Source organism: Stigmatopora argus, chromosome 15, assembly GCF_051989625.1.
Source record: "Stigmatopora argus isolate UIUO_Sarg chromosome 15, RoL_Sarg_1.0, whole genome shotgun sequence".
NCBI classification, from domain to species: domain Eukaryota; kingdom Metazoa; phylum Chordata; class Actinopteri; order Syngnathiformes; family Syngnathidae; genus Stigmatopora; species Stigmatopora argus.
This window is the reverse complement of record NC_135401.1, coordinates 5,587,674-5,599,925: the sequence shown is the minus strand read 5'-3', so window position 1 is coordinate 5,599,925 and position 12,252 is coordinate 5,587,674. Positions and strand designations below refer to the sequence as shown.

Genomic DNA, 12,252 nt, shown 5'->3' with positions numbered 1-12,252 from the left:
CATTTCCCATTGAGTATCTCATCTGTCATGACAGACAGTACAAGTGATAAATAATGATAAAAAAAATAATGATGTCGGATTTGCATGGAAGCCATTTCAAATGTAATTGTCTCCTTTAACATGATGCTTTGCAATTTTAGATATCGATTTAATTGGCTACCACTGCAATAGAGTTCACATTCAGCCACATTGGCTATTCATTGTTAATAATAGTTAAGTTTAAAGGTCACCGATTCAAAAGTGCTTGAAGAGGTTCATGTTCTCTTCCAAGATACTTCATGAACCCTGCAGCCTTAAACCGTTCCCACAGAATCAGCTACATTTGTTTGTCCAAAAAGCCTTGGTAAGATTAAAAATTCCGATTGGCTTCAGCTCAGTGGATGACGGTTGTCAGCATACTTTGCTCTGTATAATTTAGGTGTATTATGCGGACTGCATACATCACATCACGCCTGTCCAAGGCTGATGTCATGCAGTCTTGCAATTTCCCGACAATGCCGTCCTTTAGTTTCTTTGCGGCCCCTTGTAAAGAGGCCCTGCTTTTGTGCACCCTTCCAGCCTTCACAAGCCTTCCAGCTTTTGTTAAACCCAACAAACCGGTCTGCTCTGGCCAAGCACTAGAATACAGATCCCAAGAGGGAAAATGCAAAGGAAAAAGGACCGGATTCAAGAGAATCAGAACCAACAAACTGAGGGAGTGCAAGAAAAAGTAAAAAAATCACCATTTATCTGAAATCAGTTTGACTGTTTTGAGTACCTGCTACCCTAAAGCCAAAACCGTGCCAAAGGCCCCAAAATGTTGCAAGCCAGTGTTACGGTACGTTTAATGACTCATCTTTCAGTGCTGGCCAAAAGACAACAATGCAAGTATTAGCAATTATGCATTCTGATCGATTAAATATTGTGCTTTTGCATATTATAAATGCTGAATCAAAGATCAGACTCTTGTTTTATCAGGAAAAAAGCTTTTCTCTATCATTGCGGCAGTAAATTAGAGAACTACTGCTCCAGAGAAACAGAAATCAAGATTAGTGGATTTCCCATCAGACCCTAGGACGACCATGACCCCCTCCACTCTTCATTCCCTCCTGTTGACTCAGCCCAGCCAGGTCCTGCTATCAATTTACAATTGCCGTTGCAGAAAGAGGAGACCCGGCCTTACGGTAACAAGGCCTCTCTTCTGGTCCACATGGATGCCTGAGAATGGGAGGAAATGAGAGCAGCTTTGAATCATTGTTGTTTAGCACTTCCACAACCAAAACATGAGCCGTGTGGAAAACAGTATGTCTAAAATCGACTTTTTCATTTCCCTGACTCAGCTGACATTTGAGCTGGGTGCTGCAAGGGGACAAAAAGTCAACCCAACAAACTGTCTCGGGTTGTCCAACAAGTTTGGGAATCACAAATGCATTGTGACGTGTTCACTGACAACATGTATAGTGTTAAACAGTCAGACTTAGCCATGTTATCATTATGTTTACAAGGGAAGATGACCTTTGACCCTTGCATTTACCACTTTCCATTACACTCTCAGATTCCATGACATGTTAGTCACTATACTTTTAGGGGAAACTATACCTTGCTGTTTAGATCCAGATTGAGAACTTTAAAACAATAATACACAAACATTCATCGTTTTAGTTGTTGTCATGCTATCTTTTTTTATGATGTCACTTCTTAGTAGTCTTCACGGTTTATTAAGTGTAGCCTCTCATGGGCTAAAATAAATAAAAAAATAATCTCACTTTAACGAGAAGGCATAGTAAATTCATTTATTTATTTCCACCTTTTTTCCTTCAAACAAACACAATATTATAAAAATATTAAGTGCTGCATGTCATACAAAAATGCCTGTATGAAAATAAATCAGCAAAAGTGTAGGTATAAATACAAAATCAACTATGTACAAATACCAAGATGAAAACAATAACGCTGATTGAAATTACTAAAAAATTCTCAGAATCTACATGGTAAAATAGAAGTAATCACTCATACACACTGTATAAGACCTATGTCCACGGCAAATTTAAAAACAATATCACACCCAAACACACATTTTCAAGTTTTTTTTTAGGACAGGACAGTTAGCTTATTTCTAAAAGCCCAACAATAATCATATTAAACATCACATTTACAAATGGTTGAGAAAAAAAAACACAAGCGCAAAGGAGCACAAAATAACATCCTCAGAAATACAATAAAAATTGGAATGAAACATTCCAAATAAACCAGAGTGGCTCGTCTTAGTTTTTATTGGCATGAATTAGCACCTTCCAAATTGAAAATTCTTCAAAATTCCTAACAAAACGACGGCAGATTCTCTTCTAGTTGCTATTTATTGTTCAGTGCTGTATTTTGGCTGAAATTTACTTCCTTTCCAGTGATTCAAAACTGCAAAGCTTTGCAATTGAAATTAAAGCTAACATAAAACAATGCTGCCCCCCATGGGCCAAAGACTACCAAGACTTCTGATGCATACCAGAAGAAAGACATAATTCCTGAGTTAAAAAGAAAAAAAAACTTCCAACATAAGCACGCTCTGCTTTCAGTTTGGTAGAAGTGTAGTGGTTGATTGGAATTCCTAAAAAAGGATTTTGATAGTATCATGGATAAATTAAATGCTTTTTACACATTCTGCAACATTTTCTGATTAAGTGGCTCTAAATGTTTTATTTTATTTTTGGCACCATTTGATTCAATTATTTTCAACTACAATGAGAATTAACTATATTCACTTTCCATGTAGTTATATAGTTATAATGAAAAACATATTCTATTAATTATTTGATATGATTACTGTCTTACATGAAATTATTTAGAGGTTCCTTTACTACAATTGCCATATTTTCTGCACTACAAAGGCGCAACTAAAAGACTTAAATTTTCTCAAAAGCCAGCAGTGCGCCTTATAATCCATCTAATACATGGATCAATATTGTTTAATCATTGTATGAAATCCGCTTGACACACACAATCCCCTACAATTACTACTACGACTACCACCACTACTACTACGACTGCGTAGTATAATCCGGTCCGCTTTATATGTGAAACACATTTTAAAATAGGCCATTCATTGAAGGTGCACTTTCTAATACGGTACTGTATTTATTTATGAAGAGGTGACCTATATTTTACTATTTTATTGTACCATTCAATCTAAATATTTTCAATGATTTGACATAGTTGATTCAGTTACCTTTTCTAAAAGATTAAATTATTTTGAATTTATTGATCTAAATATTTGGATGAATCAATTTCATCCTTTTAGCATGTCTTTTGCTAGAAAAAAAATCACTCTATATTTAAGGATTCTAAACCTTCAAACTTCTGGGCAATATGTTCCTACACAATTATTAAAACCACTGCAAGTATTTTTTCTTACATATAGGTTTGAACACACTTCATTCAATGACCTCAAACCGCTTGCAAATTATGGTCCTTACCCCAATAATAAAGCAATAAATTCCACTTTGTCTAAATTGTCTCCAGGTATGATTTGGAGCATGATTGATTTTTTATCTCCCTGAGCCCTGCGATTGGCTGGCAACCAATTCAGGGTTTCCCCTGCCTGCTGCCCATGGTTGGCTGGGATAGGCTTCAGTACCCGTCGCGACCCTTGTGAAGATAATCGGTATGGAAGATGAATGAATGAATATTTATATACTATATAGTATAATAATGTAATCTTCACATCCTATTTTGGAGGGGTGGCTCAGTGGAAAAGAGACAATCAATTGAGTTAGTTCAAGTTAATCTTTTCCAAACGTTCGGTCATCTCTACAAGAGATCATTAAGGTCATACGTGTCAAAGAAGTCGGATACACCCTCGCCGTCCTCCAGGCTCCACAGGTAATCGCTGTGGTCTAGAGGTGGGGAGAAACTGACAAAGGGGGTGCCACTAGGGTCAGCAGGGAAGGAAGCGCCGGGTAGCTGGTCCTCGGTCATCTGCAGCAAACTGGGTGGCAAACCAAGAAGACGCTCCACGTCCAGCAGAGACGAGGTAGAAGTGGGCACGGTTGACACGTCCTCTGTGTTTGATTTTGGGGAGAAATGAAAGCTGAATATTATCTAATACCACCAAAATTTTGGGGAGAAATGAAAGCTGAATATTATCTAATACCACCAAAATGTACCAAATGAAAGAATTCACGAGCTTCTTTCACTAGAGAAACATTGTCTTCTACTTTTTTTCTACTCATTCTAAACACCCAATTGAAACCCAAATCAAGACGTTGAAACCTAATCTTGGGGTCCAACCTAAATTTAGTACCTTGAGCTAAAGAAAGACTGCAAACATACCTTCAATGGGCTCTTCTTTGACATTGATTGGGCTCGGTGGTGTTGTGGTGGGCTTTTCCGGGGTGATTGAACTTTTAACCGGACTTTGGTCTTCGAGACCCTCCTCTGGACAAAGATACACTTCAATGGGGCCATTCTTACTCTTCAGATAGATCTGTAACGAGCCCTGTCAACATGAAAAGAATTCTAAATGAGTGTTTTGACATTTTATTGAGTGCTTAGGATGCCCCAATATGGGGGGGAACAAAGCACTGGCTCATAGGAAAGTACTGTAATTTTCAGACTATAAAACACATCTGATTATAAACTGCACAGCCCAAATTTCACAAAAAAATCTCTCTCCTCACCGCCGCCGTATCTGGCACTTCCAACTTGGTCTCGGAGGGGGCCTTTACAGCGATGACTGTCTCCTCTCGGAGGGTACTGATGGAGCGGATGTCTTGGTACGTCACATAGCCCAACGTGAACGCGTGCGGTTAAGGCCAAAAACAAACGGAAGAGCACCCACAGATTTATTACAAATGATGTTATGAAGGATATCTTTCACTTTCTTTGTTCTCGGTGAGCTGTTTCAGTTGCGTGCTGCTGGAGTGGATGAGTTCGTCTAACGATCGCTCGGCTCGTTCTAGGTCTCCGAGCTCTTTCCGTAACCCCCGGGCCTTCTCTCCTCCGCTGGCACCGCCTTCAAACACATCTCCAACCCTGACAAATCAACAGCAAATAGTCATCAAGTCGCACTTGAAAACAAAAGACATGCAATGAAATGAATTAGAATATAATTGCGACAGGGGTTTCCTTTCTTTTACTTACAGCCACTGGATGTTGTTCTTTGACTTTTTCCTGATGAGCTGGACACCCTCTAGGACATTAGTGATGTCATATATCCTCCTCTTTTGGACCTCCAGCACCTCCGTGGCCCAGTTCAGGTCCAGGACGCCATCAGGGGACTCGGCAATGAGGCCCACAAATTTCTTGGTCAGCAGGCCCAGCGAAGTGTCGTACCTTGTTCGCTCCCCCGGCGACTTGGGTGCTAAAAGGCAAAGAACCTCTAGTGCCCGCACATAAAAAAGTACCTTTTCTACATCAATTTGTGTTCTTACTTCTTGGACTTGCTAAACCACCTTTGCCTTTTGGGGTGCGGAATTCGTTGAGGAACACAGGGTCTTCCAGATCCAATTTCCTTTTAGCCTAAAAAAAAAGAAAATACAATACATTTGAAGTTACTCATATATGACAAAAGTTGGCTTATTCCCTTCAAATCTATGCAGTTCTATGTAGTAACAGTCTTCTTGAATAATAAGCCCTGTTGACTGTGAATAAATGCGCATGACTTCAGAGTTAAAATCATATACTACATACCAAGTGTGCCACAATGTGGGTAATAGTGCCCCGTCATAAACTTGCCAACTCCCCTCAAATGCAGGAACAAAGCATACCCTCACACTTTTCTCAACCAATTCAAGGGTGGCTGCGAGGACTGGGGGTTGGAAAGGGAGAGTGGGGGTTTAATCATCTCTCAAACCATTGCCCGCAGAATGCCTGAAATCCTCAGAAGAATTAACCACCCCCCCCAAAAGCCTTCTTAAATCTCCATTGGTGTATTTCTGTCCATCTGTCCAGTGTAACAAACTTCTGCAATGCAGTATATAATAAAGCTGATCAAAACTTCCATATGAAGAAACAATAATTTGCTTTTCTTAATCACAAAAGTCATGAAGTCTTTAAAAAAAAATCAAAATTGGGGTGGCAAAAGTGTAAAATGATCAGATATGTGTTGAGAATAATGGTTCAGTGTCAAAATGAAAAGGATAAGCTCTGCAGAAATTAAGAAAGATTTTTTTTTACCAAGGAAAAAATAATAATGGTAGTCTTCAGGTTCAAAACATTTCAAAATGTGACAAGTGTCATAATTCAATCATTCATTCATTTTCCAATGAATGGATTGCCTCAAAAGAGCTTGGGAAAACACTCAGCTAACAAACCTGCATGACAGGTACAACATTGGCATTAAACATTGCAAGTTGGTGCAAGTCTTTAGGGTTAGTTGGAAAAAACACAAAGCCAAAACTACACTCCGGGGCAACAAACAATTCCACCCAACTGTCAAGTTAGGGTTTTCAACACCTCTACCAATCTTTAACATCTCACCTTGTTTTCAACCTTCCATTCTTTACAAAAACCTGGCCACTGGACAGTTCTCCGCTTTGGGTGAGAAGCTACTTGTTGCTAACAGCTGGCCATCTTCGTGAGGCGAAACACTCGAGGCTGTGTTGGTTTTTGAAAGCCACCATTGTGCAAGCGTGCCAATGTGTGCCATTTCCACCTGTTAGCCGACGACATCTGGAGCTATCCGGGAAATGTATAGTCAGCACGTGGGCTCATGAAGTAACAAATGAGACGTAAAGGACAAAATGAACGTCCAATCCATTTGAACTGGGATGGCTAGCAGTGGATGTTCAAGTTGCTGAATGTTTTGGTGTCATTAACCATGACAGATGTGCGATTCATTGAAACTGAGGTAGCTAGAACAATCCGTGATCATTCCCTGACAGGATTCAAAACAACGTTCTTGCTCATGAAGCATTTGGGGGTTATCGTACAGATGGAGAATTGTCGTTTTAGCCAGCAACTGGGTGGGGACAATCGTGTGTGTGTATAAGGATTTTTTTCTGGTGAGTCAACTGTTTTGTGCAAACAGCATTCCAGCACATGGATTCCTTACAGTCCATAGAAGGGGATCCTCTGCAAGGACCTGTGCTTATTTCACAATCACATTATATTAATGTAGAAGAAGCAATAATTTGTTAGCAGCATCATAGTCAAGGAAGAGTACGACAAATGCATCATTTTCCCATGAACACTGAGAAAGGTGGCCCACGAACCAGAACTGTGCTTTAAATTAAAGCCCACAGCAACAATAAGTCTAGGATCATTCACTGCTAGCCTTCCCAGTTCAAATAAATTGGACATTGGTCACCATTAATGGCAGCAGATAGTATTTCTGTGACTATGTTTGTGTGGCTAGTCAGTTCCAGTGAGGAAGAGAGCAAACTCTACTCCTTGTCCTTTATCTGCAAGTGCCGCCCGCAGTATCACGTCGCTCACGTTTTGCCGCGACCTCACCCCCTCTACGTTCACTGTTACACCCAAGCGCCGTCACGTCACAACCTAAAGTCATTCGTCCGCCTGATTGAGGTGCCAGTTGAGGAATCCATGGTTTCACGGCTAGCACCTGCAGCAAACCTTTCCTGTTAGGCTTGAAAAGTAAATGACTTCAGATTTCATAAAAAAAAGCCATAGGCAAGTTAGAAAATGCTAAGAGGCAGTTATTAGTACACCAACCTCCACCTAATACACTACCTTTGTAGTCACAGTGTACGGATTTGATATTGTAACCATAACGTGTCAAATATGAAATTGTAAAAGATGACAGTGGCATCATTATCAAAAGGAAACTGAATGTTTTTATCTTTTACAAAAGGGAGTGTAACAATAAAAGGAACTTTAGTCACACATTAACTTTCATTTACAAACTTGTTGACACACTAAACTAACTCTACTAAATTCAATTACTTTCCATTTTTGACTGAAGTTAAATGTTGCTCCTGCATTCTTTAAGGCCCTGCGATAAAGTTAGTGTGTTGTGAGAATATCAAGCCAAAGAGGAATTAAACAACAGACGACTCTATGTTGCAACAATCATACAACAGCAAGAAGTCTTTCATTTTACATGTTCTAACCTCAAAACCATGGATGACTGTGCCGTTCCAAAGTAAAGACTCCCTTGATCATTTTGTCTGAAAACCAACAAAATAAGACTTTTTCATATTATTCCTATTGTAATTCACACACAAAAACAGTGCAAATGAGCCCAATGATTCACTGATCTTATTTCAAAACACTTGTGGACATGCATACATCCGCTTCCTTTTCACCAACTTTAACTGATGACGCAACCAAAAAAAAAGTGACATTGCAGTTAACTAAAGCCAAACTCGCCCCAATAATGCACAATAATCATGCTCACATTTTCATACTGATTCATCTTTTTTTTCTCCAAGTACTGTATGTACTATACACATAGTGTGTGCGTATGGGAGGGAGTTAAAGACCACTATCACTGCAAAAACACTCCAAGTCTATTGCGTCCTTATCAACGAGTCGCCCACTTCTGATGACGATGCGCCACAATAAATACGGTCAGCTGCTAATACAAGTATGGAGAAATTGCAGTCCCTGGATCAAATAACTGGAACACCTAAACGGGTGGTCTCTGAGGGGCAGGTGACCCCCTCGCTCTACTTGGGCCACACTACATAATCCTCTTGCGTTAGCTAATAGGGACTACAAGGAGTGGGTCAGCATGAGATTTGGATGTAACCACGTTGTCACCCCCTTAACCTTTTCAGCTTTGGCCAAATATGACAAACAACAGCTGTTAGGTCAGATTGGGGCAGGGTCATGAAGCTCACTGTATTTGTGACAAGAGTTGCGTTGGACGAGCACGGCAGTTGTCCATTATGACCTTCTAACCCGGTGCTTCTTTGCTGACATGATGAAGTTACACGAGCAGACAGGTGGAGAAGCTTCTGCGGGTGTCATCATTAAAATGGCAAAAAAAAACTGAAGCACATGAGCAACAAAGTCATACAAATAGTCTGGTTTTGCATTTCAAACACTGGAATTAATTCATCTTCCATTGGTTTTTCTTCACGGGGTCAGCAGCCAACAAGGTAAATTTTAAAAATATTTTTATTTTTTATTTTACTTTGTTCGTTGAATAGTGTAGTCTAAAAATAATCAATTTGAGAAACGGCCAACTCTGGCGCTAATGAGTTCATCCATTTCACAGTACATAATTTACAGTTACATATAATTCAATATTTTGCAGACTGACTGGAGTGAATGATCATTGACAGTCCTCGCAATCTAAATGGATTTGACATCTGGAGTGAGGTGTGTACAGTGTCAGACATTTTTGGGGAGTATCCAGGCATACAGGGCTACAGAATGATCATAATATAGGTATTATATGCATATTTATACTATATTGATATTTTATCATGTAGCATGTTGCTGTCATTGTATGTATAAATGTATCAATCCACAAAGCACCCAAAACAATTATTTCTCCAATGTATATCAGTTGCATCGAACCAACACACCGAAATAATGATAACTATGAATTATTAATTATGTAATAAATTATATGACTAAGGTATATCATCTTATGTCTGTTGTTCTGGTTTTGTGGTGTATATAGTATAGTTCAATTTAAATCCCCCAACACCTACAATCTCCATACGCAATGTTGATCTTTTTGGCCTGTAAAGCTAGTATAGTATATACACATGCAGATATATACATGTAAAAATACAGATATATTGTCATATTGCAGTACTTTTTTTTGGCAAGCAACCCCTTCCAAACACGATTGAATCTATTGTGTCTTCGGTTCCCACGTCATCACAAATTATTAAAATGCATACCAGTGCAACATTATTCCACCCACAGTCCCTTACACACAAGGTTCGTTGTTCGATTCCTTACCGGCAGCCGTCCGGTAGTTGATCTGATGGGCTTCTGGTCGGGTCCGTGGGGGGTCGAGTAGAGGCTGTGGGCTCTTTGTTCCACGCCGGCGGTGTTGGGGCAGATCTGGCTGAAGTAGCCCGCCGGTACCGTGCTAAGCGGCGGACTGGACAGGCCAGTACTGAAGAACTCACCGGCCAGAAGCTTAATCTTGTGCTGGTTGCACGGAAGTCCCGATGCCGGAGAGACGCCTTTTGGCAGGCGCATCATGATAAAGAAAAGAGGATTTGGTCTAAAAACAATAATAATAATAAATTAAAATCGATGGATAAGTCTCCCGAACAACAGCGCGTTGGTTCCGATTGATGACGTCGGTAAAACGCGAAGGAAGACTTAAAAGTGCACACAAATTCGATTTCCTAGCCACAAAACATGGCTTAAAATGTACAAACAAGTTCAACAAAGTATGTTTAAAAGCCCACAGGCTGGCACAAAAGACCACGGAAGGTTCGCAGAGTTGTGCTTCCGGTTTTTTTTTCTCCCCCCTTGTGTATGAATACGTGAGCCAGTCCGCCCCGGAGCGCCAAAGTTCGTCGCGCGAAATTTAGATCTCCCGCGGTTGGAACTGGTCGCTGATTGGTCAGCGGCACGCTCGGTTTGCCCTCATTTGCATAAAGCGGTTAGGTAGACATAGAGGACGGGACGGGGGTCTGGCTCTTCTTAAAGAAACACTGCACTCTTTTTGTTTCCTATAAGGACACGTTGTTCTTGTGGTGCTGAAAAGGAACAAAAGTGATATTTTGACCACTAGGTCACTGCAGAATTAAAAGACATTTTACGTTTTACCAATCGAATTTAAAATGATTGACATGTAAAAAGAAAAACAAGCTGTTTTTGAGAAAATTGACTTATCATAAGACTGAATTAAAAACAAATAAATGAGAGAAAATGCTTAAAGTTGTTTAAAAAATACTTAAATAAATAAATAAACCTCAATTACCAAATCAAATACAACTGATGAAATGAAATTGAGGGGAGCCTGGGGGGCAAGTGGTTAGCATATCGGCCTTACAGTTCTGAGGTTGAGGGTTCGATCCCAGGTCGGTCCTCATCCTGTGGAGTTTGCTTCATGCCTTGTGTGGGTTTTCTCCAGGTACTCCAGTTTCCTCCCACATCCCAAAAACACGCAGGGTAAGCTAGTTGAACCCTCAAAATTGCCCCTAGTTATGAGTGTTGATATTATTGTGTTGAATATATATATCGAATGTAAAGAATACTATCATATGTCAAATGTTTATGAAGAAAAAATTGAAGGAGCACAACGATGATAACATAACAACCATGTAACTTTGAAATAATCAATGTTGTCCAACTTTATACAAAACAACTTCTTTGTCCTTCTAATATGCAACACCTTTTATTAAATGTTCTCCCTCAGGATTGTGTATAACACTATACAAAACCAAAAATAACCCCCAAAAAGACACAAAGATAACCAGATCCAAAATGGGGGAAACACCATTCATTGTCTCATGGACTATATTCGATGTAATAGGAGAATGTATGGCTTGAGAAATAGGGTCAACGTGAACACACACACAAAGGCTATTGTGACCATCGACAGGAGGATAGTTTGGGTGTGATAATTGGATTCATCTCATATAGCAGCACTCGTGCTTATTGGCTCAGAGGAGATATTGAAAGAAAACAGCCCCCTTCCCCCAAAACATGCACTTGGCCATATGACATGACCCCCACCGCAATGCATTGGCAACTCCTCTTAAGAATCTGTTGTCATGATACGAAGTGACATCAATATTTCCCATCAGAATTGCTTTTATCATATTTTGGGGGACACATTTACGGAAGCTTATTGCATTCACCTTAAAAAAAATTTTTTAAAAGCCCTGGCCTTGTTTCCTCCATTTTTCAAATTAATTAATCACTGTTTAGCATTTTTGGAAAATGACACCATTCCACAAAATTCCCCAATCATTGCACCTGTGTATTTTGAAGAAGCTGTATGCAATTTATGGATATTAAACAACAACAAAACACTTCTAAAACTTGTGGATCATGACAGAATACACGAAAATATATCATTTGGTTTGAATTTAGTCAAGTAAGGTCCAATCAATAGAGGTTTAGTCGTTTTAATTCAATTATTAAAGGAGTTAACTTGTTACATGCCACTTTGTCAACATCGATTTGACGTCCACTGCATTTAATTATTAATATATACTGTACCATGTAACAAATAACACACTGAAAATGTCAAGTGGAGCTAACTACTGTCACCAAGTGGCAGTGTGCTGTAGTATAAAAGAGGGGGAGTAAGTAAATAATTGCACCACTAGAAGGGGCTGTAGCCTTAAATTTCGGGTCATAGGCAAACTCGTCTTTTTAACATTTTAAGTCCAC

The 12,252-nt window shown here is 39.6% G+C and overlaps 1 protein-coding gene across 1 annotated transcript; it reads right to left on the bottom strand.

The window, feature by feature from the left end:
* Nucleotides 1–3,327: 3,327 nt before the first annotated feature.
* On the bottom strand, nt 3,328–10,348 carry e2f2 (E2F transcription factor 2). Its single transcript, XM_077621177.1, has 7 exons — nt 9,853–10,348; nt 5,403–5,490; nt 5,113–5,332; nt 4,843–5,004; nt 4,650–4,764; nt 4,303–4,468; nt 3,328–4,031 (listed from the first exon to the last, which is right to left on the bottom strand). The coding sequence occupies exons 1-7, from the start codon at nt 10,099–10,101 to the stop codon at nt 3,781–3,783; spliced, it is 1,251 nt and encodes a 416-aa protein (XP_077477303.1). The 5' UTR covers nt 10,102–10,348; the 3' UTR covers nt 3,328–3,780.
* Between the last annotated feature and the right edge of the window lie 1,904 nt (nt 10,349–12,252).